Below are 27675 nucleotides of genomic sequence, written 5' to 3'. Positions count from 1 at the left end.
AGGCGCAGACCTCCCCTCGCCGCCCGCCCTCCCCATTTTTGCCGCCGGCCCAGGCTCGCCCGGGCGCGAAATGGCGCCCGCCGCCAGGGGCCGGGGCGCGGCACTGCGCCTGCGCGCTGGGGCGGCGGCCGGCGGCTCCTCCCCTCGGCGGGCCGGGAGGATCCGGGGCACCTCCCCTCCCTCCCTCCCCCCCTCCCCTGCGCTCTGCGCCCGGGCTGGGCCCCGCCACTGCCGGGGGCGGCCGGGGGGCGGTGGGACGCCGCGCCTGGAGACCTTAATTCTTGTTGAGCCGTGAGGAAGCCTGACCTCAGCAGGGCTCCCGCGTACGTGTGGCGTTTGTAAACTCCCGCCCTCGGCCTGAGGGGAGGTCAGGGAGCTGGCCGCGCTGCCTCCCCGCCGGAGGACACCTCCGAGACAGGTAATGCCTTGCCCCGGGCCGCGTTCCCTCAGAGCCGCCTGCTGCTGGAGCTTCAGGTGGAACAGAAATTCCAAACCTCAGGAAGAGCTGGATGTGCTTTATCGTCGGGTTTGGGCCCTCTGAGATGGCCTGGCTGTCCCCACGCAGGGGGGGAGCAGCTGGGCATCGCAGCTGGGGATGCCCAGCCGTCGGTTGGAGGAGGAGGGTCTTTTCCGGTGTAAAGAACTTAAATGGCTTGTTAAAGTCGGGTCAAAACATTTCTAGAGAACTTGTAGAATATATGTATATTTTTTGCCTGCCGGTGTCATGCTTGGGCAAGCCCTCAGGAGAGCTGGCAGAGCTGGAGCTTCAGACGCGTTGTGTAGTAAAACAGGGCGGGGGCCTGGCTGGTGGTCGCGGTCCGAGGGCGCTCCGGGTGTGGGTGGCTTCTGAAAATAGTACATCAGTAGACCACAGATTGCTGGATTCTGCTGCTTAAATAAGGCTAAAAGGGATGATGTGTTTGTATTTCTTCAGTTAAAACTAATGCAAGGATGAGGGTGTTCAGCTGAGCGCTGTTAGTCTTGAGTTGTAGAGGTTTTATCATGCACGTACTGAAAATGTAATAAACCCCTTGAGACAGAGGCTCAGCTTTGAGAAAAATGAGGATGGATTTAAAAAACCAGCAATAATCCTGTTCAGCAGCAAAAATGCCACACATTACAAGATTGCTGTGGCCTAAACAAAGAAAAAGCTTAATCTTGGAGCTTGTCACACTGAAGGACTAGATCTTCTGAGGCTTCAGCTTAAAATGCATTTTGGATCTGTGTTTGAACCACACTCAGCATCTGAATTTGAAGCTGCATCAGCAGCTGCAACATCTTCCCAGCGCTGCTTTTCTCGTGTACGGTGTCTGCTGCTCTTGTTCCCCAGCCGGACTCTGAATTCCTTGGTGGTGTGAGTGGGTGACCTTGATATTTTCACTGAACTGTGATATCTTATAGACACTATGATTAATGTGACAAATGCTGCAGCTGTTAAAGACAGATCTGTAAATATTAATTTCCAAGTATTAGAAAGTTAAAGCTTAATTATGACAATGCTTGCTTTATCACAGTGAGTTTCCAGGCTTAGTTATTTGAAAGGTTTTTTGCTTCTCGGGAACTTCATTTCTGCTGGATTTGTTTTGGTTTGTGGTTGGTTTTTGGTTTTGGTTTGTCTGGGTTTTTTTACTGTCTCTATTAGAAACCTGGTTTTATGGTGTTTTATTAATTCCTGCTGAGTCTTGGTGTTGGGAACTGAAAGGGCAAATCGACAAATTGGAGGAAGCAGTTATTTCTTTGTGGCTTGAATCTGTGATATGTTGGGTTATAGTAATAAACCCGCTTCTTTACAACTGACACTGTAGCATGGGAAGTAGTGTGCAGCTGCTTGCTTAACTGAGCCACTGCTGACCACTTCTCAGAATCCCCTGCCGAGACCCCATGTCACGGGACAGATTTTAACATCTTAACTTTAGCAGAAGTTTATGGTTCTGTTACCAGGATAAGCTGCAGAAACAGTTATTTAACTTGGATTTTTCTCCATCCCTGTTGTTTTTTGTGGAATTGAGTTTGTTTGAGTAGGGTAACGTGCAGCTGTGCAAAATACTTGATCACAGGACACAGAGATCAAAATGTTTATGGGGAAAACAGCTGTATAGGGTTGTGCATCAATATTTGATACTTTGCTCTACACAAGTGAGGATATGAATAGATTTGAGAAACCATCAAAATGTTTCAATTCAATGACTGTGTTGCTGTTTGTCTTTGATAGTAATCTGGGTAACTCTGCCTTAGACTAACAATTTACTGTTATTTACATAAGAAGCTTGTATTTTATTGCATTTCTAATAACTAGTTATTAATTATAAACATTTCTGCTTATATGAGCTGACATGGTTTAAGCTGCTTTGGATGGATGGTTCTTTTGGCCTTGGACACTTGGAGGAAGCATTATTAGACTGTACACCTACTTAATGTCTTTTTGTTAACAAGAACCTTCAGTAACTTTTTTTGGTTTTTAAATGTAGTATCTGAAGTTTTGCTGCTTCTCTCTGAAATGTGAAAGTATAAAATTCCTTCTGCACTGAGGGGTTCTAGGACAGGTGTGTGAAAGAGAAGCTCACTTCATCACTAGGTATTCTGTGGTTAGGAAGAAGTATTCAGCTGTTACAGGTAACCAGTCCAAACCTTTGTGAAATTTAGAAGCCAGCTGAACATTGTAGCTAGTTTTTATCAACTACATTAACAGAACTGTATTTGATACATTTCCTACTATAAAAGGATATTACTATCCTTTTCTTAATTCTCACTTGTAATTTTACCATTAACAATTGTTTTGCCTGCAGCCACACTGAGAAGTGTTGGGAAGAATGCTGAAATCCTGAGTTTAGGACAGGTGGAAGGGTATACTATTCTTCTTGTGCCCCCCCCCGGAATGAAAGTTTATCATGAGGAAGATTTCAGTTATTTGGTGTGTTTTTATAAAAGCAAACTTTGTGATATTTTTGGGGGTAAAGCTTTAAAGGATTACTTATGATGGAAGACACTGAAACACAAACTTATATGTGAAGCAGTATTAAATGAAAATGATGTGGAGGGAGACAAGGGACTTCGAATCTCAGCCACCTTGATGTGATAGTTTGTGATACACTGCCAGGTTGTACAGACTGTCATCTATTTTCTGGGAGCTCATAAACAGGGAGGAGGCTGCAGGCTGGGTGGTTTATTGTTGGTGGGCTGTGGCTCCTGTCTTGCTCCTTGCCATGTGACGGTATGCCCAGGGCTGTACCAGCTGGTGACTGAAGCCTGCTGCACCTTTGGTGGTAGGAGGCTGTAACACGTGGCCTCTGTGATCTGATCATCTGTCACATAGTTCCCTAGGCCAGCAGACAACCTTGCCAATGAAGGGAAAAAAGACAGAAAAAACATTTTGGGTTTTTCCCCCTGCCTGTGTTTTCCATGACTTTTAGATTATATCAGTAGTTACAGGTGGTATTGTTTACCAAACTTCTCTACTAATGGTAATAATAACGCAAACATAGAATAACTTAGTTTACGTTGTACTTTTGGCCGGTACAATGAATGCAGTTGCAACACTTGTTTCCCATAGTTTTGTACTTAATCTGACCTCACATTTCTGTTAATCCCACTGTATTTGCAGTGTGAGGTAAGATACATTGTGTTAAGATGATGCCCTCAAGCTCTTTTATTAAAGCAAGAAAATGTTTACATTGATGTCAGCATTTTCCCCTATCATTTTTGTATGGATGTAACACAAGGTTTATTTTTTCTCAAAACTAATGAAGGTTATTGTGGCATTTTATGTGGACAGGAGGGGAAAGCAAACAGATGCTTGTGAATGCCCCATGGCCGCACCTGCCTCAGTTCATTCATTTATTGCCTATTGTAACTTGGAAGCATTCTTCAGGTAAGAAAGCTGCTTCAAAATATGTCATGTGGTTTATAAACTTACACTTAGTGCACTTCTGCGCTGAATCTTTAAATTGCATCTCAGTGTTTTGCACTCTCAAGGATAGTGTTATTTATGTATTCTGTTTACATGTGTCATTATAAACCTACCTTTATGTGTTAGCGACTGACAGCAGTTTTGCAAATGAATTTGGTGTACCATGCAGAAATTGCAAAGGGACAGTCTGCTCACTTCACCGAACATGTAATACTTGTAGACTGCAATACAAGGCCACCGTAAATTACAAACTTCTTCAGATGCTATCTACAGAGTTACTAATGTACATAAACTTTCTAATTATAGGCAAGCATGACTAAAGACACAGCTCTTAAATTTTCTGATGCACGAGCTGACCAACAGCATTACTTGCACAGATTTTGGGACTTGAGTTTTTGCTTAGGAGGTGGGGGCTGCTTCTTTTGTATTCATAACTAACACGTGTATTACACCCATGTTAGAATTTACAACTATAAAGCTGATATTAACTGGGTAATTTTTCAAAAGATGATGATATGATCTGGGAGAATCTAAAGCCTTGTGTCTCCTATCTTCTAAAGAAAAATAAAAATGTTTAGTGTTAGAAGGTTTCTAAAGATGTTGAACACAACACTGTAAGTACTTTCAGTTTCTAAATCTATTTTTTCATTTCAAGTTTGTCATGATTTAGTAAGGTGTGTGTTGCTGTTCCCATAGCTTTCCATTAAACCATTTTTGAATAATGTAAACTGGGTAACTGAATTTGGAGGGTTTGCATATACTTTCTTATAGCAGACCAAGATACTCTTTCACACTAATATACAGGGTAGGATTTTCATATTTGTATATGGGCAGATACTCGTACTTCATTGGTATCTTTTTTTCCAGATAGTTTAATTAGCCAAAATAGTTGTTTACTGTCAAGATTATCATGATGCAGTAAACATGCTTACGAAGTAAAAGTGAGTAACATCTAAAGCCAGGAGTCCTTAAATTTTAAAACATAAGAGGTCATATCTTTGACTATTTTGATTCATGTGTTTTTAGTGTACGGTAAGCTGAAAAAAATTAACATTTCTTAACCAGATTTGTAATTTCTATAGGTAATATTCAAGAATCCAGAGGTGTATCTGTGTTGCATGAGAGTATTGATGTGACTAAAATTGTAGATAATGCAAAAACTAGATTTGTGATGACAGTTACACCTTACCATTAGTTAAACAGTAGTTTTCAGGTAATGTTTGGTAAAACTAATTTGCCTGTCACATTCCTTAGTTCTGCTTCCACATCTGCCCTGCAGTGCAGTGGGTACTGTTTATCTCAGTCTTTGTTCCCAAACTGATTTTAGTCACTCCTGTGGGTCTCTCAGACATTGCGGAACACTTTCTTTGGTTGGTGGCTTCACAGGTCAGTTCATCTTCTGGGACCCGTCCCTGCCTTCTGGTTAAGGAATCCAGGCACACATACAGGATGACTCAACAGTGGGATGGATGTTCAGATACCAGAAGGGTGCTGGTAACTTGACAGGAACTTCCACATTCTTTGGAGGTATATGTGAAGTAAACCTCTCATTGAATACTACCTGGATTATATCACGTGGAACTATAATTTATTTAACTTCAGTTGTGTTTTAAAATAGATACTGTTCATAGTTTAACCATTCAGAATGAAATAAGCATTCACATTTTCACAGTAAATATTAGGGATTCGTGTTTGGTAAAAATTTTATGCTCTGTAACCAATGGAACCTTTTTCTGGCTTTGCATCCCATAGTGAGTAATGTAACGTAATTTTGCTAGACTTGAAGTACTTCAATATAGAATACTAAAAATAGAAATTCTAGAGCTACCAGTTTTAAGGGGATGTAACAACAAGAACAAGTTATGGCCATGTTCCATCAGCAAGAGTGTAGATACTATGTACGCCATGCATACCTTGTCATGTCTCTTCATATGTCTGGTAGTTTTCAGATGCCAGATCTTTGTGGGAGTGAAAATAGCACCCATAAAGCTCAAGTAAGTTTCAAATAAAGTGAAATTTCCATTTTATCAGAAACTTACATTTTACTGAGACATTGGAGATTTGTGTGAGAATAGCAAGAGTGTAGAGAAGCTTCTCTGACAACAATGTTTTTTTAATTTTTGTTCTGGACTTCTAATTTTAGGAAGCAGCTAAATTTGTAATTCCTCCCAAGGAAGGAGGAGAGAAAAACCACAACAGGTATTTGACTTAAAAGGTATTTAGCATTTGCTAAATATAGCAAGGCTATGAGCAACTGGAAGAGAGAGTTATGTAATAGTTAATTTATACATCCACACCTAATGCTTTGCAATGCCCATTCATTGTGTCAGTTAAAGCACTCAAAAGTCATAAACCATGACTGCGTGGATGATAATTTGATAACGTGGTCTAGTAGCAAAATGTTTATTCATGCTGAACTTGCATCTTTGTTATGTTAGTAACACTAATGTATTGTTTAGAAATACTGCTTGGTTTTGGAGCATATTCTTCATTCTCTGACTTGCTGCCTTTGCTTTGCTGCCTTTGCTTGTTCATGTAAGGCACGTGTGTCTATTCAGGGAAGAAAAACATCTGTTATTAAACATAATTTAAAGAGCGTTACTAGTAGCTTCTATACTACTAGCTTCTGCATATATTACCTATCACTGTCATGAGTGGAACTTAAAAGAGACTGAGTGAGGATTTCTAAGAGCTGCTAGAATAAATTCCTTGATGGCTGAGATGATTTGTCAGGAGGACAACCAGTAGTGAAGCTGGTCATACAAACAGCTCTTGATTAATTGTCTAGGCTGTTCTTTCACACTTCTCAAAGAATGCACATGTGTTTGTGGGTTTTTTTCTCCATAAAAATGGAGTTACACTTGTGTGTAAGTCACACAAGTGAGTCAGACACCTCATCAGCCATACAAGTCTGCTGGGGAGATAAGTTTTTGATAGGAAAGTCTGTGTTTTGGCAGCTGTTTCTGGATTTTGTTTTGGGTTGTCCCCCCCCCCCCCGTAATGAAGATACTATGGAAAACTTTTGATCTAGAGAACACATGCTGTGAGGGTTGCTGTGGAAGATTGTTCAGTAAAGACAGATAACATGTTGTGTTTGTTCTTGAAGAATGCATGGTTGCTTTGAGAATTTTAGCTTCACACTGTTTGGGAAGAGATAAAGTCTGGCTGAACATGTAATTAGTGGGACATTTGAGAAGGGGCTTCATCCCACTGTGAAATCAAGTGGAATTTGAAGCAGTTAAGGCAGTTGTTGAGAACTGACTGAATAGTAGAATTCGGTCTAGAATGAACTTGAGTAGATTGCACTGCTTCAGCATGTGAAAACAAAGCTTTTCCTTGTGCTGCTCTTTTCTGAACTCTGGCTCATGTGGCAAATGTTCCTTCATGTAGTTTGCTGTATTCCAGGGTCACTGCTTTCTTCTCCTGCTGAAAACCAGCATGCTAATGTTACTTACTTTGCCCTGTTTTGATATGTGGCCTCTGAAGATTTTTGTTAGTTGTACAAATATTTTTCCTCTGCCTGGCATGATTTAAAAAAAAAAAAAAAAAGGCAAAACCAAAATAAAACAATGCAAAAACCCAAAAAAGCAAAGCAGTGGGGGAAGCAGACAAAAATTCTTAAACTGTTCTGCACACATGTATTCCAAGTTCATCAGTGTCTAAAAAGGGAGTTTATGAATTGGGTTCTTTGTTGATAAAATTCTTTTAGAAACTGTGAGTAGCTTTCATAGTTTGCCTGCTGAATTTAAACTTAAACATACACAATTTGCTACTGCTACACTAAATTGCTGTGAAATACTTTTCTTTTTCCCTACAAAGTGCTTTATATACTATGAAGCACTGACACATGAAACTACGCTTGGTAAATTAACAAACCCAAGTTCTCAACATTCAGATCAAGTTGTGGAAAATGAAAGGTGTTGAGAAAGAAGGTTCTTGCTAACGTCTGTGCATTGGATATTGACCTATGGGCATACCTTTTTTCATAGTAATGAACTGTATTTAAATGTTATTGAGTTGTTATCTCTTACTGTGTTTCCAATGCCTCGTTTCCATTCCTCTCCTATTCCTCTGTATTTTTCTAGAGACCTGCTGTATGCGAGACCTTTCAGGAAACTGCATCAAATACACTGAATACATCGTATTGTTCCAGTGCCTGAAACAGTCACGATGAAGAGAGCTAGGCAGAAAGTTGTGATTGAAAATGAAGGTCCTCAAACATTACAGAAAAGCAAAAACCAGAAAACTTGTTTACATGGCTCCGCGTTTGGTGAATCTGATTTGCATGCCTCAATGGACTGGGGAAGCCTTCCGCACCATGTTATTTTGCGCATTTTTCAGTTTCTACCTTTAGTTGATAGAGCTAGGGCATCTTCCGTTTGTCGAAGGTGGAATGATGTTTTTCACATCCCAGATCTCTGGAGGAGATTTGAATTTGAACTTAGCCAGCCAGCTACTTCTTACTTAAAGTCTACACATCCTGATCTCATTCAGCAGATTATAAAGAGGCATGCTGATCATCTGCAGTACGTCAGCTTCAAGGTAAGCCTTGGACGAATGAAGGCTTTGTCACATTACTGTGCGTAATGTGTGCAGCTTCACTATGTCACTTGGCTTAAGTGTTGTACTTGGGAAGTCTTATGTTTAAAAATACAACTACTGCAACAATTTATTTCCACACAATCACACTGTTTCCTTCATTTTTTTGCATTAATCCCTACAAAGTAAAGAAGGATCTAACATCATGCAATACAGGGGTGAAAACTGAATGATACATTTTCAGAATATACAGAATACATAGTCTCTGTGAATCAGTGTTAGTGGCAATCTGAGTACTCACCAGATTATTGTGCAGATAAATATTTTTTACACATGGAAGCATTTGAGGAAATAAGTTTGTCTTGCGCATATACTTTATTTGCAAAACAAGACTGTACAGTGCAGAATGTCTTGAAATTTTAGAACCATACTTTGAAGAAGTATGGGTAAGGGAGAAAGATGCTGTGCCTGTATGATCAGGTGATTGACACACAAGGACATAATTAAGTAACAATAACCTTCATTTAAATGGAGGCTATATTGGTAGTCTCAGGATTGTATGAGTGTGGACTACTTCAATTTGAATGCTTGATACAGGTAACTCTCACTGAGAAGATCGTAGTTGGAGGTGCTTTGTGGATATTTTTTCAGTCACTTCTCCTTAGAGGATGTCATAGTCCTAAGCTGCGAAGGAAAAGCAGAAGAAAGGATTGATATTAAAACTGGGATGAAAATCAGAAGCTTCTTTTTCTCAGCACTGGTAGCAGTGTTACATTTGGAGACATCATGATTTGGTTGCACAGCAGTTTAGGGATAACCAGTTATTTAATACCTGTAACTTCTGCACCTCATATAACTGCTTATAATGAATTGACATTATAACGTCTTAACACAACTTCTGTGCTTTTTCAGCCACTGTTTTATCATCTCAGATACTTCAGAGGAGGAAGTTGAGATGAAATAGTGATTTGTCCAAAGCTAGTCATAAGGTTTATAGTTGAATTGAGAATCAGTTCATTATTTAAGATGCAAAGGTGTTGTCCCTGCAGGTGAAATGGATTAGTTTGTTGGAGTATATCTAGGTGTTTCCAAGTCTTTTTTTTTTTTGGTTCCAAGAGTCTAGAACTATCCTTTTTAAAAAGATACATATACACTGTTATCACAACACCAATACTAATTACAGTTGTTTAGGAAGGCATGAGGTTATTTGAAGAGAAGGCTGAGATTTGAGCTCTCTGTTCATACTGGAAGTACACAGCAGTCATACTCAGGAAATTTTTTGTAATAGTAACTTCCCTGAACTTCTTCTCTTGAAATTTCTAATTAACGTTGTGCATTGCCCTTGCGGTAAATGCAGTCTGGTGCAGTACAGCAGAGTAGGTGTGGAACTTGTAGTCCTGGGTATCCATTGTGCTGTTTTCTAAATAATAATAAAGAATGACTTCATTATTTTTAAATTGCTTTTATAGGTTGATAGTAGTACTGAGTCAGCAGAAGCAGCCTGTGACATCCTTTCTCAGTTGGTGAACTGTTCTATCAAGACACTGGGTTTGATTTCTACAGCAAAACCAAGCTTCATGAATGTCTCTAAGGTAATGTTCTACAAACTGTAACTAGAGTGACTTAATTCACTCTTAAACTACCTTAGCTTTCTTAATGTGTTGTTATTCAATTGATGGTAATTTTTATGAAACAATATATATTTATTGGTATATCATCTTTAATTTGTGGCATCCATTAGTATTAGGAAAATAATTACACATTGATTACATTATTAAATTTAGTAGTGTTGATCCTTTGTGGTGTAGAGATAGAGAATAGTTTAGAAGATTTGAGTTTCCTCATTTCTGGATTAAAAGATACCATGACAATGTGCTGCAACACAGTGTTAAAATATTTGTGAGATATATTTTCTTTGACTCTACAAGTTATAGCAGAGTTACTTGCTGGAAAATAAAATAAATGCCATTTCTTTTTTTCTGAAGATAAATTCTAAATACTTCAGGCTTATCACTATGTCTACTTATCCCTGTCTTATTTCATGAAAACATAAATCAGAGTGGATGAATTAACTACTGAGTGTAAAGTTAATTTTTGTCACATGCAGCAGCGTATTTTTAAACAAAGATTTCCTGGTGTTCATGTTCAGATAGGCCTTTCTTTGTAACACAAGAAAGCTGATGCCGAAGAAGTGATCGTTTTTGTACTTTCTGTGTGTGCAAAATGTGAGATTTAGATGCCGAACTCCTGCCTGTCTTTTCATAAGATTATTTCCCCCCCCCCCCCGCCCCCCATTCAACTTCTCCAAACAGGCTCATTTTGCTTCAGCACTGACGGTAGTTTTTGTAAACTCCAAGTCATTATCATCGGTCAAGATAGATGACACACCACTTGATGATCCTTCCTTGAAGGTTCTTGTTGCTAACAATAGTGATACTCTAAAACTGCTAAAAATGAGCAGCTGTCCTCATGTATCACCTGCTGGTAAGTATTGAATATATATGAAAAGTGTTGTAGTAAAGTATCATAAACCAAGACTTAGTTTGAAACAAGTTACTCATAAACTTCTGCGTCTCTTAGCAGAGAGGCCTTTTATTGACCCAGACTTGACTTTGGACAGTTGGAAGGGGAAGAATAATATTGCCTTTGTGTTACTGAATGAGTGGCATTAATGAAGGTGGATGTGCTCCTCACCTGACTGCATCTTCTAGAGTCCTGTTATGTCTTTTTTTACATTCTTCTCAGCTGCTGGAGTACCTCTGATGATGGGCATTGAGAGGAAAAGCCACCAAAATTAGCACAAGCCTTCTTTAACACAAGTTCCAAGGACTTAATCGTTTATTGCCGGTTCTGTGTAAGGGTAACTAAAGTGTGCTGCTTAATGCATGCAACTTTGTAAACTTAGCTAACTGGCATTCTGTGGGAACAGGTATGCAAAATCCCTGACCCGTGAATCAGCTCCTAGTTGGTGGGATAAAGGAGATGAAAACAGTTGTATGTTTCACAAGGTGCTGTGAGTTTTAACTTACTGAGCAAAAACGTTAATACTTCAAAGTTTTATTTAAAAAAAAAAAAGTGTGTATTTCTGTAGTGCCCTCGTGTGTCCTGAGCTGGTAGTATGAATTTGCTCGTTTTAGCGTTCGTTGGTGAAGAGTTCACTCCCTTCAAAACAGGCTTGCCAGAAAGTTCAGAGGGCTTTTGGGTCCCTTCTCACTTACCTTTCTCCTGAAACCTTGGTGCTAGGGAAAGGGAATCCTGGTCTGGTCTCTTTCCTGTATTCTTTTCCAGAGTCCACAAAAGATGATTTGGTCTGTGTACTTTGTATTCCAACAGATTAAGAGCAGTTATGTTGTTTATGGCTTAATTCAGGGAAGGGTCTGTTTTAGCATAGCTCTTAAACTAGGTTGCTGGTGGTCATTTAAATAGGTGGATGCTGAAGGAAGCAATATTAAGGAAGGGAACAGTGGCCACTTCAGCTGAATCTTACCTGATTTCAGTTGCTTCCTCAAAGTTGAGGAAATTCTGCACAGGGAAGGACAACGAGGAAGAAAGATACGCAGATCAAAGATGAATGCGACTAGTTAGACTTGCTTCTTTTACTGTTAAGTGTTTATGGCCAAAACCCCGTAAAAGGATGTGGGTGTCTAAACCTTATAATATTTCATGGGATTTGGATATAGGCATGAATATTCTAGGCAGTAGAATTAGTACTTGCTTGAGCTTTACAGCAAACAACTGTGCTTACATTCACTTTTGATTTTACAGAGTGATTTTTTTTTTTTTTGTTCCTCAGGAATTCTTTGTGTTGCTGACCAGTGTCATGGACTTAAGGAGCTGGCTTTGAACTATTACATATTAAGTGATGAACTGCTGCTGGCTCTTTCGAGTGAAAAGCATGTTGATCTTGAACATCTTCGCATAGACGTTGTGAGTGAAAACCCTGGACAAGTTGAATTTCACACTATTAAAAAGCAAAGCTGGGATGCTTTTGTTAAACACTCCCCCAAAGTCAACATTGTAATGTATTTCTTCTTATACGAAGAAGAATTTGATGCTTTCTTCAGAGAGGAAACCCCTGTTACACACCTTTACTTTGGTCGTGCAGTGAGCAAAGCGATGTTAGGTCGCATTGGCATGAATTGCCCAAGGTTAATTGAGTTGGTTGTGTGTGCTAACGGACTTCAGCCTTTGGATGACGAACTTATTCGGATTGCCGAGCGCTGTAAGAACTTAACAGCAATGGGACTTGGTGAATGTGAAGTAACTTGCAGAGGTTTTATTGAATTTGTAAAGATGTGTGGGGGCAGGCTTACCCAGCTTTCTATAATGGAGGAGGTACTGATTCCAGATAATGATTATAGCTTAGATCGGCTTCATCTGGAAGTCTCCAAACACCTTGGAAGAATGTGGTTTCCTGATATGATGCCAACGTGGTAAATACTCTACATTTATGGACAAAATAGTAGAATCAGGGTGTTGCTTTCTATGCAAATAAAGAATTTAAAAATGAAATCTGAAAACTGATTTCCAAATTTGAATTTTTATACCTGGAGAACCGCTAGTCATGTAACAGCAAAACATTCTAGAATGTTTGTGGTATATTGAAAAATAAAATAGATTAAGTGTACTTAACACTTCTCTAGGTATGTGGTTTACAGGTGCTTCAAACTTCAGTGAACTTGGGCTTCTCTGACCTTCAGTTTGAATGTTCCATTCACATCAAAATTTTTTGTGGTTTTTTTTTTCCCCCCATGTCTTTATAATCTTTCTGATGTAGTCAAAAGAGGACTAGAGAAACTTTTTGCCTTTAGCAAATCTATCTTTATGGGAAGCTGGATGCACTTGGTGTTCAGTATTATTTGTAATAATGTTTAATGCAGCTATTTTCCAAAATATTAACGTTACAAATGTAAAAGCTTGTACATTAAAATACTTAGAACAGCCCAGCTTACTCAAGTGTAATCGAACTTAAACTCATGCTGGTGTATTAAAATATTGCGGTAAATAAGCTTATGCTTACAAAAAACCCCTTTGTTTTTAAATTGCACTTTAAATAATTTTGTCAGATTAGCTAAACTGTAGAGACTGCATTGTACCATGTGTTGGTTTTTTTGTCTTACACATTAAATGGATGGGAAAGAGACAATGTTAAAATTAATGAATTTAAAAGTTTGGGTCTAGATTGATTGCTTGGGTGAATGACAAAGCACTTTGGAAGAGTTCAAGTCTTTGATTACAAATATTTATGTCTGAATGCTTTCATTATTAAGAGATAAGGTTCTCATAAATGCAGCTAGTGAGAAGGAAGGATCAAATATGATATGGTTGTCTTTGATGACTTTCTGTCTGGAATCAAAGATTTAGAGCAATTAAAATAATTTACTTGCCACTTAGAGGGTGAAGTGGCCTGTAATAATCTTGCCTGTATCTCATAGAGCTGTGCTGTGACCCCTGATTTCTAGACTAAGGGTTGCTGGAGGTGATCCTGAAATTTTTAGTTCAGGACTGTTTAATACTTGTTGCTATGAATTGTTTTTTGAGGAAGATGATTTTATTTTACTTTTTCTTTCAAGGGGGAAAGAATAGTGAGTTGATGTGAATAGAGTATATATTTTTTTGTGTTGACATTTTGCACACTGTAAACTGAATTCTATTCAATTTTGTAGTGGATACGATTTTGTATACAAATTTTGCTGTAACTATTTTCATGCTGTAGTTGTTCTATCTTCCTGTTTATAATGAGAAGACTACGTTTGACTTGCTGGTCGTATTTATCACATCAGAGGAAAATGTCCGTTTCTTCCACACTTACACTTTACTGCAAAAATAGCAACTAGAGGGTTAAACCACTGTTGTCTTGGACAGACCTGTTCCCAGTTGCAAGGTAAAAAATTTAAGATCACACATAATGCCTGAACTCGTAATGCATTATTGCTTGTTGCACAGTTAAACATCTGACTGGTTACTAGCACGTGTTACCCCCTCACTCACTTCCATAATCAAGGGGATTATAATTGTCATCTAAACAAAAGACTGAAATATTTCTAAACAGAATTTGAGTTAAGATGTGTGATTTGCTTTAAATGTGATCTAATAAATAAAGTGATCTAATACATCCACTGATATTAGACTCTTACCCATCTGTTGCACCACATCTTCCTGTTAGGCAGGGTTCTGGCCTGTTAGGAACCACGTACTTGGCAAACCTGGGGAGAGGCAGTAGAAATACTTGACTCTTGGGTTACAGCAAATTAGTCATTGTAATTTCATGATTGTGCCTCAAAATTTCTGGAGTTCTGACGTGCTGAAACTGTAAAATGTAATGTGGACAAATCTTGTAGATGATTTATAAGTCCTGTAGTCCTTCATGTCTCTCTAGCCGACATAACAGGATTAATGAAGTATCAGTTAGGAAGGAAACTGTTAAAATGCTGCTTTGAATATTGTCCCTTTCTCTGTCCTTCTTACTCAAGTAGCTTTTCAGTGAAGCTGTGAATGTTATCTTGCTCCAGCTCCAAGCTTCTAGAAAAGTGGGCCTGCAGTTATTAATGTTGTAATGTTCGATATGATTTTTTTGTCCATTTGCTCTGCTAGCTGATGTTAACAAGTAAGAGAACTGATGCTTGAGTTTATAACTAAATGCCAACAGAATTGATACCTTAGTTTCAATGTGAAACTCTGATTCTTCACTGGTAGTGTAGGGAGCTAATTCTAGTTGAAAGGTAACTTCTGCTGTTAGGTTAATGTTGAATTGTATAGTTTCAGTGTCAGATTTGTTTAGTGTCATATGTTGATGCTATGATATTGTTCTGGTTTGGCTGGGATAGTTAATTTCTGTCCTAGTGGCTGGCACAGCGCTGTGTTTTGGATTTAGGATGAGAGCAGTGTTGATAACACAGGGATGGGTTAGCTCTTGCTAACTAGCGCTTACCCCAAGTCAAGGGATTCTCAGCTTCCCCGGCTCTGCCAGCGAGGAGGTGCACGAGAAGCAGGGATGGAGCAGGGCCAGGACAGCTGACCCAACTTAGTCAAAGGGGTATTCCATACCATAGAATGGCATACCCAGTATATAAACTGGGGGGAGTTGGCCAGGAGCTGCCGATAGCTGCTTGGGGACTGGCTGGGAATTGGTCAGTGGGGGTGCGTCATTTGTCTGTCTTGGGTTTTATTTCTCTCTTTTTGTTGTCTGTCTTTTCATTACAATTATATTTTATTTCAATTATTGAACTGTTCTTCTCTCAACCCACAGGTTTTACCTTTTTTTCAGATTTCCCCATCCCACTGAGGCAGGGGGAGAGTGAGTGAGCGTCTGCGTGGTTCTTAGCTGCTGGCTGGGGTTAAAGCATGACAGGTGCATACATCGTTCTTTGGGGAGGAGTGTCAAAACAGTGCCCTGTGTAAAGCAGTATTAGTTCTTTTCTTTCTGAAGTAGGTCTTCCTGGATGGCTGCCTGCTGTCCCTTGAGCAGCCTGTACGTCAGAGCTCTGCCTTGTCCTAGCTAAGGCAAGCTTTGTCTATTTTATTGGCTGCTCCTAAATTTACTGCCCTGCGAAGGCTTTCTAAAACCCCAGCTCTAAAGTGTGTAAGGCAATGATACGGTTCGAGGGACCAAAACCCTCAAAATGAGGTACAGGATTTACACCTGGTATGCTACGGAGATGCGTAGGGTCACCAAAAAGTCCACGTTACAGTGTGAAGCCAATAGTAGTAATGCACCTTTTCTGCCACGTGAGGAGGTGACCTAGTTTTCATGCTGATTTTCTCAGACTCTTTGGGAAAGCTTACACCTCAGTGCTAATTTCCTGATTCTCTTGTATATGCCAATTCCAACAGCTTCCCACATCTGTTTTTCCTTATGTGGAGTCTGTCCTGGTTTTGGCTGGGATAGAGTTAGTTTTCTTCTTAGTAGCTGGTACAGTGCTGTGTTTTGGATTTAGTATGAGAATGATGTTTTTAGTTGTTGCTAAGTAGTGTTTATACTAAGTCAAGGACTTCTCAACTTCTCAGGCCCTGCCAGTGAGCTGGATGGGGGCACAAGAAGTTGGGAGGGGACACAGCCAGGACAGCTGACCCGAGCTAGCCAAAGGGCTGTTCCACACCGTAGAATGTCATGCCCAGTATATAAAGCTGTGGGTGGAAGAAGGGAGTGGGGGGATGTTTGGAGTGGTGGCGTTTGTCTTCCCCGGCCCCTGTTAGGCAGGATGGAGCCCCGCTGCCCTGGGGATGGCTGAGCACCGGCTGCCCTGGGGAGCGGTGAACGGGTTCCTCGCTTCGCTCTGCCTGTGCGGCTTTTGCTTTGCCTGTTGAACTGCCTTTATCTCAACCCATGAGTGTTCCCACTTCTACCCTTCTCATTCTCCCCCCATCCCACCGGGGAGGAGGGAGTGAGCAGGTGGCACTGCGGGGCTGAGTTGCTGCCTGCGGTTAAACCACGACAAGAACAACCCTTTTGCCGTCCAGTGGAGACACCGGTTGTTCTGGCATGACAACTCCAAACAGCATCTCATACCTCGTGGAATGTTTCGGTAAATTTCCCTCTAGCTTTCCTCAGTTCAGGTGCCTTCAAAATCTAAAGTAATCTTGTTTGCCAAGGAGTAGTGAGGTTCATCAATTAGCCTAAGATTCAGTGTTCACAACAATTACAGGTGCTTCGAAACCAGTACCTGATTGGTACCTGGTACGTATAATGTTAGCATCTTGCAATATTGTGTAAAGCTCAAAGTATTGAATCAGTAGTAATATAAACTGTTGTTGTGCATGAGAAGAAAAAACAGCTTTTGGATGCTGAGATGAATTTATTTGGAATTTACTACATCTCCATTTCACTCTCTTTGCCCTTTCCCCCTTTCCAGATTGCTAGTAGGATCTGAGTGATCGCAGTTCTCAACATGGATGTGAGATGTGATCCCAGGAAATACTCTTTGCATTGGCAACATTTTCCCAAGGATTTGCCCCTTAGAAATTCTACCGCTGTATCTGATGGGATGGATGCAGACTAGTTTTACACAGAATCCTGGTGAAAACAAGAGAGAGAACATCAGGTGACTGATGAAGCATTTGTTCTGTGCTAACTCCAGAAATACTAACGTTTTCTGTCTTGTCCTTTCCACTGAGATAGCAGAAGTAGAAATACTAAAATAGCAAAGGCACTGTGGTCATAAAAACTAGATAGTGGGTTTAGTTGTTGGCTTGGTGGAAGTGAAAAGATGGGAGGCAGGGAGAAGGTAAAGGGAAAAGCTCGAAGATGTTCTGCAGGACTGTTATTTGCATTCTAACATAGGAGCAAAAAGTTCTGCATGTAAATAGATAAAGATGCAGTATTTCAAAATGTGTACCTTGCTTATCTACTTGGCTAGCTGCAAGGTGATACATCCTATATGACCTCAAGACAAAGAAATACTAAATAAAAAAATAGCTATTTACCTGATCCCCTGATTTGGACTCCATCATCAATGGCATTTCCGTTGTGGAAGAATTTAATGGGTCCAGAGAGCTGGCCAGAAAAGGGAGCGTACACAGTTGCTCCATCAGCACAGATGACATCCACACCCCTGTGCTTTCCTTTACCGTTGCGTCTGAAAACAAACAGGTTGTTAGAGAAGCCTTGTCAGGCCTGGTATGGAGAGGGAGATCGGGTAGAGCACCGCAAGATCTGGAAACGGGTTGTTGGTGCTGAAACAGTGTTGACATAGTTGACTGGCTGAAAAATCTGTAAGAGCTTTTTATTGTAGATGCTGTGATGCTGTGTAGGGTGGATGATCTCTTATTAGAGTTGCAGTTTTGCAAATGGGAATAATAATAAAAAAGCCTTTCTTCTAAGCCTTTCAATAGAACTGTAGAGTCACAGAAATGTTGGTTGGCAGGTACCTTTGGAAGATAGCAAGTCCAACCTTCTGCTTGAGTCAAGACTGTTCCCAATACGAGGTCAGGCATTTCTTAGCCTGAGCCATGAAAACCTCCAAGTACAAAGGTTTTATGAACAGCATGAACATCCTGTTCTGGTGCTGCATTATGTCTGTAGTGAAAATGTTTCCTCATGTCCACGCTAAACCTCTAATTCTTAAGTGGATTAAGAAGAGTTCAACTCTATTTCAGCAATAAACCCCCATGTTCCAATTATATAGTACCTTGGAGCTCCGTAGTATCCACAGCCATAGTTATCACAGCCTCTTATCTCGTTTGTAGGATTCCCAGAGCACACTGTTGCCCAGTGTCTGTCTTGTTGTGGGAATGGTGGAACAACTTTGAAATACAGAAGCACAGCATAACAAAGTTAACTTTTAAGTTCTGAGTGTTGCATGTTTGTAACTGCTATGTTTTAAGTTAGGAACACACTGGAATTAAATCATGCTCATGTAGTTGGATGTCTTCTCCACAAAATTTGTGATCCTTTAGGAAATGTAAATAGAATGTACACCTAAGAGTGGATTGTAATGTTCCCTGATTAGGGTTCTCATGTAAGGAACATGCTTTCAAGATAAAAAGTATCACAGTTCCTAGAGTGCTATCTGAGGGATGGGAAGAGACTCAGTTTTGGTTTTTATTCTATGCCCAGGCTGATGGGACTGGACTCCTCGAGTTCTCTTCTCCATCACCACCAATGTAGTACTTGCATCTCCAAAGAATCATCCCAAAGTCTGCAAGGATGCAATACTGAAAGCGTTACTGGTAGGTGTAAGCATACAAACAGAAGAGCTGTGTGACTCAGTTTACTGCTGAGACTTGATGCTGCTGTGTCATGTGCTGGCAAGAATTACAACTTATTAAGGTGATATATTCTCCTTCCCGTAACACTGTCTACGGTCTATGCTGTATTTATAATACATATTTTCTGTCTTTTGGATGTTACTGTCAGGAAGAACCTAAGAGAGGGGACTGTTGCTATTTGATATTTTTTTCCTATTATGAAATTAATTAATGACTTAATTTTCATTCATTGTACTACTTATTTTGGGTGGGGGTGCGTGGTGTTTTGGTTTTTTACCAGGTGTAAGTAGATGGGTAGGATCAGAGCGGTCACAGTTCTCAACATGGATGTGCGAGATAATGCCAGGAAATACTCTCTGCATTGGCAGCATTCTCCCGAGCTGTTCCCCTCTCCGGATGTGGCCGTGGTAGCGGATGGGGTGAATACAGACGAGCTTTACGCAGTACCCTGGGGGAGCCGGGAGAGGAAGCAAGGTCAGGAAACATCAGCTGTATCTCTTATTTCGGTGAGCAAAAAACCTTCCATGCTAGCCTCTTACTGGAGACTGCAATGACGAAGAAAAAATGTCGGCAAGGTACCAACAATCTTGAAACCAAAATTACTTAATTTGCCATGAAAAAGAGGGAAAGAGGGAGTTGGAAAATAGGGACAGGAAAACATCCTCTCAGCAAAATTGAGAGCATATTTCTGATACTTTACTTTTGTTTGTTTCCTTTTTTAGAAAAAGTTTGGGGTGGTTGTTCTCCTGCTACCTGTTTTTTCAACTCCTTTATTCCTTCCTCTCCAAGAAAAGCATAGGAAAAGAACTACGTCCTGCTGGTGCTGACTTCCGATATTTTGGAGCAGCAGCGTAATTGTGCTTCAGTGTAGGAACTAGAGAGGGTGTAAGATTAATCGCCACTGTGCTTGAAGTGAAGGGCCACAGAAACCTTATGCAAGTAAATAAAATTACTTATGCATGCCTCACAACGTATCTGCTCTTAATTACTCACCTGATCCTCTGATTTGGACTCCATCATCAATGGCATTTCCATTGTGAAAGAATCGAATGGGTCCGGAGAGCTGGCCGCTAAACGGAGCGTACACTGTAGCTCCGTCAGCACAGATGACATCCACACCCGCGTGCTTTCCTTTACCACTGTGCCTAAAACCATAAATATGCAATTAGAGAAGTCTGTCAGGCTTAACGTTATGTACAGGTAGGTCAGTTAACACAGTACGACATCCAAAGCTTGTCTAGCAAAATCTTTGCATCTGCGATGAAGTCAGAAAGAAGTAGTAGATTTGATCCATCTTTTTTTATTGCAAAATGTTCATGTTACTCTGACCTTCTTTAAAGGGGAATGAGATTTCAAATTTTAAGCATATTTTTTAATTTTCCTAAGTTCGTGGAGTATGTCAAGCTGTTACAGAAATGTACCCCTGTTCTTCCCCAAAATACATCTGTGCTGGTGTAAAATAGAACCTTATGTTTGGCATTTTCTCATTTAGAAATTCAGAAGTTGCATGATGAGGATGGCCACTTCTTACAGCACCTGGGGAGGGGAGATGACAGGAAAATGCAGGGAAGGCAGGAGTCATATAAAAGCATTTTTCAGGGAAATAGAACCTGTGCTGTCATGAGGTGCCTACTTAAAGACAATGATGCTGGCAGACCTTTAGCTTCTGCAAATCCATCTACTTTGCTTCTTGTAAGGTGTTGCTGAATGTTAGTTAAATATTTGGCCTATAAGCAACAAGAATAAATGACACAAATCCGTGAAATACTTTCATTTCCTTTACTCTGGCTGCTAATTCGTGTAACGGTATTGCTTCTTCCCTGGTCCATCAGTTAGTAGCAGTGGTATTGCTGTACTTCTGCGAGATTGCCAAGTAACATCCCCAAAATGAGTAAGAAGTCTCGCAGACGGTCTTCTCTCATTTGAAGTGTCAACTCCGGTTAAACTTTACTCTTTCCCATGTGAATATTTCAATTAGCGGGGTTCACTGTTGCTTTTCCGCCTTACCTGTCAGCCCCGAAACTGCCACAGCCGTATCTATCGCAGCCCCGGATTTTGTTGGTGGGATTCCCGCTGCAGATCTGTGCCCAGTGTCTGTGCTGTTGTTGGGGTGGGTGTGCATCCAACTGCTTGGCAAAAACTTTGTGTGCCAAAGAGGAAAACAGGGAAAATTCAAGCATGTTCTTAGTATAGTACAACGGAAAGTTCAGGTGCAAAAATAAGGTGTTTAAAGTGGAACACATGAGCTTGTGGGAGTTCATAGTTTCAGAAATTGAAGGTAAAAGAATATTGTACAATCTGCTATATAGATTTCATCCCTTTTTCTTGAGGTCTTGTTTTAAGATACATTAAAAAAAAAGCAAGGCTATAGATAAATATTTTTAATATTTGTTTGTGGTAAGTCAAACTCACTTTCCACGTGAAACTAAACACTTCAATATACAACTGTAAATGCATATCAGATTCCACATTCTGTGATAGCCATAACGGTGCCCATTGCCCTAATTCTTCATAAAACAAGATTGAAAAAACTTAGCATTATTTATGTTCGAGTGAATTTCAATAACTCATTAGCATCTGCCTAAAAGCAGTCAAGACCAAGTGCAATACAACAATCTGAACTCACCAGTGCACACCAGGCTAATCAGAGCGACCAGGCTGAGAGCTGGCATTTTGGGGCTCTTTCACCGCTGTTCTTTGATCAAATCAAAGACGTTGAGCAGCAGCTGCTGGGGGTATTTATGTGTGTTTGAAAGCCCAAGTCTGTCGTCCTGGCCAATCGGTCTGGGGCAAAGTATTGCAGCTCCGGGCAGGCGGTGTTGCCACATCAGGCACGGAGGATGTCTACAAACTAGCAGTTGTTAGAGCTGGTTGGGAAAGACTGATAAAATAATCGGTCTCTTAGCACACAGTAACCGGTGGAAATGACAATCCCACATTTTAGGAAGCTCTGGTAGAGCCATTTCTTAACACCTCTTCATCCCCCTCCTGAAGGAAGGGCACACGTAGGCTGAAAATGGTGGGAACCAAGAAAACAGTCCAGAGGATCAAATTGGAGGGAAAAAAAATGGGCAAAACTTCACAGTGGATGTAAGGGGTTTGTCCTTCACTGCACATTCCAGGTGTATGTGCCCTTCAGAGCTTTCTAACAGAGTGTACATGAAGGTGTAATGTTTGGTGTAGCGTAAGTATTCACTTAGGCTAAGAAATACAGATGCTTTTGCATGGGATCATGTCTTTTTTTTATTATTTTAGTATTATTATTATTTTTTCCCTGTTCAGCTGAAATTATCACCTAGCCTGAACTGAGATCCATGAGGCCTTTTCACTGACGCCCTAATTTTTGACAATTAAATTCTTATTAAAACATGTTCATGTTCTGAAACGAACAGTTGCATACCTAAGTGGCGTGGCATAACTGACAACAGAGTTAAAAAAATCTAGGTTTTAAAATTAGTCATTTAGTATCTGCTTGATTTCAGCTATCATACTGTGAAGCATGATCCTTAGTGTCCCTCTTAATCCTTCAGTTTGATTTTTCTGTACTATGTACAGCAAAGCATTAGATTAATCAGATTTTTTTTTTACAACTATGTCTTAGTTAATACAAAGTTTCAATGAGTCATGGTGCTTTTACATAAACTATCTGATATTCCAAGTTACGGAAATCTCTAGAAGTCCTGCAGGTTTTATTCAGAAGAGAAACAGATGTGTCTCTGCCCCGCTTGGTTTGCAAAGAGTATCTGTACATTATGTTTTCTGAAAATCTCCATGGAATAAGTGGCTGGAGGAAAATTTTTTGCTTGTGACTCCAAGCTTTTTTTACAGCTAATATTTAACGCCCAAACAATCTTTTTACCTTCTCTGGCATCATTACAAGTGGCTTTGCTGATTTTACTCCTGCTGCTTTCTCCCCTGTCCTGCCAGAAAGAACTGCCTGTTTTCATACCTGTAGCCACCAAACAAATACTTACATAAATGTTACGTCCCCTTAGTTTCTTTTTGATGGCACTTTTGGTTGTAATTTGCTCAACATAATGGAGTCTAGGATGACAAATTATAGGAGGTACTGCTAAGAGCTCTCCGTGGGTAGTCAGAATTTGGGAATGCTGCTTGGCCCTGAACTGAAAGATGGGGTTGCAGGTTTGTGTGACCCTTGCCAGAAACAGCCTTCCTTGCTACGAGTTGGGAGAGTTCGTGTAATATTCTTTCCAGCTCTGCAGGCTTAGTCACCTTAATTTGGCACAAGCTCTCCGCAGACCCCCTCAGCTCTCCTTAGCAGAGAGAATCAGCAAGGGAGGGGGTATGGGTGGTGTCTTTCCATGAAGGTCTTGTAGCACAGAGGTAGTAGAGTATTTCCAAGCTTGACTAGCTTGATGGTAACTGCTGTAAGTAAGATGGTAACTGATGTAAACTGCTTTTTTTCCTGCTGGAATAAAAACCATTGAAAAATAAAACATTATTTGGGTGGGGGCAGTGCCTTGCCATTCCTGCTGAGGGATCTCCAGCTGAGTTTCTGCAGTAATGATCTCTCTCAACCAGACTATTTCTGATTTATTCCTGACTGGCAGTTGGCACTAGTAAAGTTTTAAATATCTCCTTATATAAATTTTACCTGGGGCAGACCTGCCTTGAAAAGCTAATCATTTTTATAGGCTTTTTTTAACAAACAATGATCCTAATTTTACCAAGGAAGGAATTGCAGCGCCTCAACCCACTTTGCAAAGTCTTGCAAAGGAAAGGCTGCATGTAAAGCCAGCCAAGCCGGTAGGCACGAGGAGAGAAGTACAGCTGTGTTATAGGTGCGCAGGCATTAAAGAAGCTTTTCTCTGAGCCCTGTTTTGCAGTCTGGTACTTTGTAAAATGGCTCTGAGCTACCTGCTCTTTGCAATTTTTTTTTCATTTCATTTGTGTTGCAAAGCTGACTCCAAATTGCTTGTAGCTGTGTATGTTTTTTGTATTTACTCCATAGGAGATCTTAATAGCATTGTATCTTGCTCTGTTCTTTCTGAAACATGTCAAAATTTCATTTGCTCTAAAATAATGTCTAATGCAGTTCTGGTAATGTATCCTTAAACAGTTTTCAACTGTATGCTATTGCAGTTGTGATTTCTCAGTGTGTTCCCTGTCTTTTCTGGACAAGCTGGAAGGTGCAGATCTCTCGCCTTGGGCATGAGGAAGCTCTGGACTGACGTTGGTGGGATTCCTGTGTTGGGCAACGGAGAGGTTAATATAATAGTTGATCGGTGCAGTTGTGAAAGACGTGAAGTGAACGCTTAGCACACGCCAACAGAAGGATATGGAAGAAGCAGCCCATGTTGCACAGCCCCTGGGAGCTGCAGTTGCACCATTTCCTTCCCTGTGGCAGGGAGCGGGCGAGGGGATGGAGAGGAGCCAGCGTGCAGCGCTGCGAGCAGGTGGGCTCTCTTGGGAAATGCTGACCTCTTTCTCTTGCAACAATGCTGCGAGTTCCCTGTTTTGCTGCTTTTATGTCAGTAGTAACTTCCCTGGCTGTGTCAGTCCCTTTGCTGTTTTCTCATGGACTGAGCAGGAGTGCAGTGGGCAAATGCAAGTGTTTGGGCTGATGCCTACAGGCAGTGAATGACTTAAGCCTGATGCTGTTCAGGAGAAATCCCTACTTTGCTCTTCAGCCTTTCCAAAGATACAGTGACTGCTGTGTAAATTTTGTTGTGTTTCAGAAGGGTACGCTGCCAGTTACCAGGGCTTTTGGAGAGATGGTACCTGCCGTGCCTGTGTCCATGAACCTTGCAAACATTAGGTTAGTCCCTCTTAATGTATTAGTTACCTTAATATTGTCTCTTGATAAGAGGAGTCGGATGGTAGAATGATGGAATAAGGTTTTTGCAGGAAAAAAGCCAGAAAACAGAGAAGCACCTGGGCAATGGCAGTGGACCCTTGGAGCAGAAACATCAGCAAAAGCCCGGGCCAGACCCTGAGCCAGAGCAAATCCCCCCCCCCAGCCAAAGCCAGCGGTTTCCCTCCAGCTGTGCTGCCACCCTCCTCTGGTTACCCACCAGTGAGGGCTGGTTTCTCCAGCGTTGCCTTCACACACATTTCAGCTCGGTAGGATTCAACCTACATCTAAAAACTGATGATCTGGTCCATAAAGTCCTTCCTCTTTGCAACCTCTGAGGGGCTGCAGCCCCGCTGAGTTGGATAAATGACCGCTGCATATCTTATTTCTTGGTAATAGAACAGTACCGTAACTGTCGGTTTGCCAGGCTTGTGAGCAGGGAATTGGAAAGGTAAATCCTCCTCCCAGCAGCATCTTGCAGAACAACCGGCTTTGTCCTTCTTGGCTAGCCCGGCATGTTCCATGTGGGAGCAAGCCCATGCTGAGCACTCACCTCCCAGCTGACCTGTGTCCAATATGTTATTAAATAACCTTAAAAGCCTTTTCTCTGAAAAATGAATAGTATTCTTTGTGCTAAACATAAAATGAAATGTTTTAAAAATTAATTACAGAAGAATTTACTTGTGCAATTAGCAGCACAGGCTTTCATGGTGAAAATCATGGTAAAACAAATTGCACTCGCTATTATTCAGGCTTCTGATCATCGGCAAGGCTGAGATAAGAGGAATGTTGACTGAATGATTAACTTGTAGTATCTTATTAGTAGCTTATATTGTAGTATCGCTGGAAAATCAGCAGGTTGCGCTAGCTGATCAGCCAAAATACGTGCCATTTTAAATAGCTAGCAGGCTATAGGAGATCGGTGTATGTTGCTTTTCCTCTTTGCTAAGTATGAGCTGAAGCTGAAGTTGTGTTGGTGCACAATTCTGATTGAAGACTCCATCTCAAATTTATTTTGCCTTTATCAACATGCTTGCTAAGCCAGAATTAGGCAGGTTGTAATGAGGAGGGTTGAGGAACACAAAATAAAACCTTTTTGCTACCTATGTTGTGGAAGGAGGACCAAGCTGTGGCTGAATCCCCCAAAAGCCCTTTAATGTTCAGGGAAATAGAAGGGTATAGCATAGATTTGGGTTGCAGCTTCAGACAGTTAGTCTGTGAGCTTGTGGTACAAAACAAAAACAAAACAAAAGGGATAGCAAGGAAAGGGATCCCTGCAGAACTGGTGTGGAAACAAAGCAGTTCTGCATGGCCTGAGTCTGCTGACTCTTCCTTGTTGTTGCCCCTGTTACTTCCCCCAGCACCCTTTCCCCTCACCCTGAATATTTCTAAACTGTGTATTTTACCAGCCCTTTCCTTCCCAGTCAGCTAGAAACTGTACTTTCCCTTCCTCCACAGCCAGTTATTTTTTTACTAGACTGAAAGGATAAAGCTGGATTTACTTACACTGTTTGCCCCAGCTGCTTTGTAACCTACAATAGAAAGTGGTATTTACTTTTTCTTTTCTGCTGCTAGTTGACAGCCCCAGCTAAAACGGGAAGTTTTAGTATTTGCCCTGTACCTCTGTCAGGCACCTGCAGGAGCATCCTGCATCCCTGCACCAAAGCACCACACCTCCCTGTGCTGCTGGAAAAGTTCAGATTAAATAATAGGTCCCTGCAAAGGTTTGTGAAACAGCCCGTGGGGACACACCAGAGAAGTGCTGAGCTGTTGTCATGAATGTACAGGTGAAAATGTTAGTTGAGGAGCAGAGCTGGTGTGTTGGCTGGAGGCTCAGAGCCCTGCTCAGTCTCTCGTTAAGATTTGCGTGGAAAAGTGGGAGCTTGATCGGGCCCTTCCCCTTTCAAATGTGAGAAGTTGATAACTGGGTGAAAACCTGGGATTTTAACCAAGTGAAACTGACATGGGAGTCTTTCTTTTCTCTAGGCAACCAACTTCATGATAAAAATGTAAAAAATTGGTCAAACTGGAAACATGGGGAACATTTGCTGAAATGTTTCTGCTTTCAGTATAGGGAAAAGTGTGGGTTTTTTCACAGCAAACTCAGTTGTATTGAATCTCCTTCAATGTCTGGTTGCTGTCTGCCCATGCAGGTTTGGGTTGTATATTTATATGGACGTGCTGATTTTTCATTCCTAGCACAATTAAAGTGGTTCCTGGGGAAGGTGAATGGGGCGCAGCAGGTTCAGCATTTTTCACAGATGTGGCAAATACCTATCTGTATTTTCCTAGAAGAAATGAATCTACTCATCCGAGGCTGCACTTGCATTATAAATAGGTGAACCTGCAGCACTTGTAGAGCACTTTAGCCCTTGAGACTCCCAGTAGCATGTTGGTAGCCTTGGCCTGAAAAGCCCCGTCCTGTTAACAACAGCTTGTTGTTAAACAAGGCTTCAGCTGATTTACTAATGGAAAGAAATGCCTCACTTGGACAAAAAGGAGCCTGAGTGTGCCAAGGCAATCCTGAAGCAGGAGTCTGGGGAAAAGGAAGGAGTTACTTCATTAACATTGTTTTATGCTGTTGGTGATGGGCCCCAGGAAAGATTTGGGTTTCAGCTTTATACGTTTTTTTTTTTCTCCCCAGCTGCATTAAAAAAGCAGAACCCACCCAAACTATTTGACAGCACTGAAGAAATTCAAAGCAATG

At 40.9% G+C, this 27675-nt stretch overlaps 2 protein-coding genes across 2 annotated transcripts; one reads left to right on the top strand and one right to left on the bottom strand.

Moving 5' to 3' along the window:
• Positions 1–8077: 8077 nt before the first annotated feature.
• On the top strand, positions 8078–14569 carry FBXL21P (F-box and leucine rich repeat protein 21). The gene is made up of 4 exons (XM_014281139.3): positions 8078–8449; positions 9916–10038; positions 10759–10930; positions 12240–14569. Exons 1-4 carry the CDS (start codon positions 8078–8080, stop codon positions 12881–12883), a joined length of 1311 nt encoding a protein of 436 aa, XP_014136614.1. The 3' UTR covers positions 12884–14569.
• Positions 14570–17221: 2652 nt separating this feature from the next.
• LOC102059189 (myeloid protein 1) lies at positions 17222–21932 on the bottom strand. The gene is made up of 7 exons (XM_005440649.4): positions 21780–21932; positions 21161–21293; positions 20147–20298; positions 19431–19601; positions 18574–18688; positions 17870–18021; positions 17222–17459 (listed from the first exon to the last, which is right to left on the bottom strand). The coding sequence occupies exons 1-7, from the start codon at positions 21823–21825 to the stop codon at positions 17269–17271; spliced, it is 960 nt and encodes a 319-aa protein (XP_005440706.1). The 5' UTR covers positions 21826–21932; the 3' UTR covers positions 17222–17268.
• Between the last annotated feature and the right edge of the window lie 5743 nt (positions 21933–27675).

This window comes from Falco cherrug, chromosome 8, assembly GCF_023634085.1.
Source record: "Falco cherrug isolate bFalChe1 chromosome 8, bFalChe1.pri, whole genome shotgun sequence".
Lineage (NCBI taxonomy): Eukaryota > Metazoa > Chordata > Aves > Falconiformes > Falconidae > Falco > Falco cherrug.
This window is presented reverse-complemented; position numbering and strand designations above follow the sequence as displayed.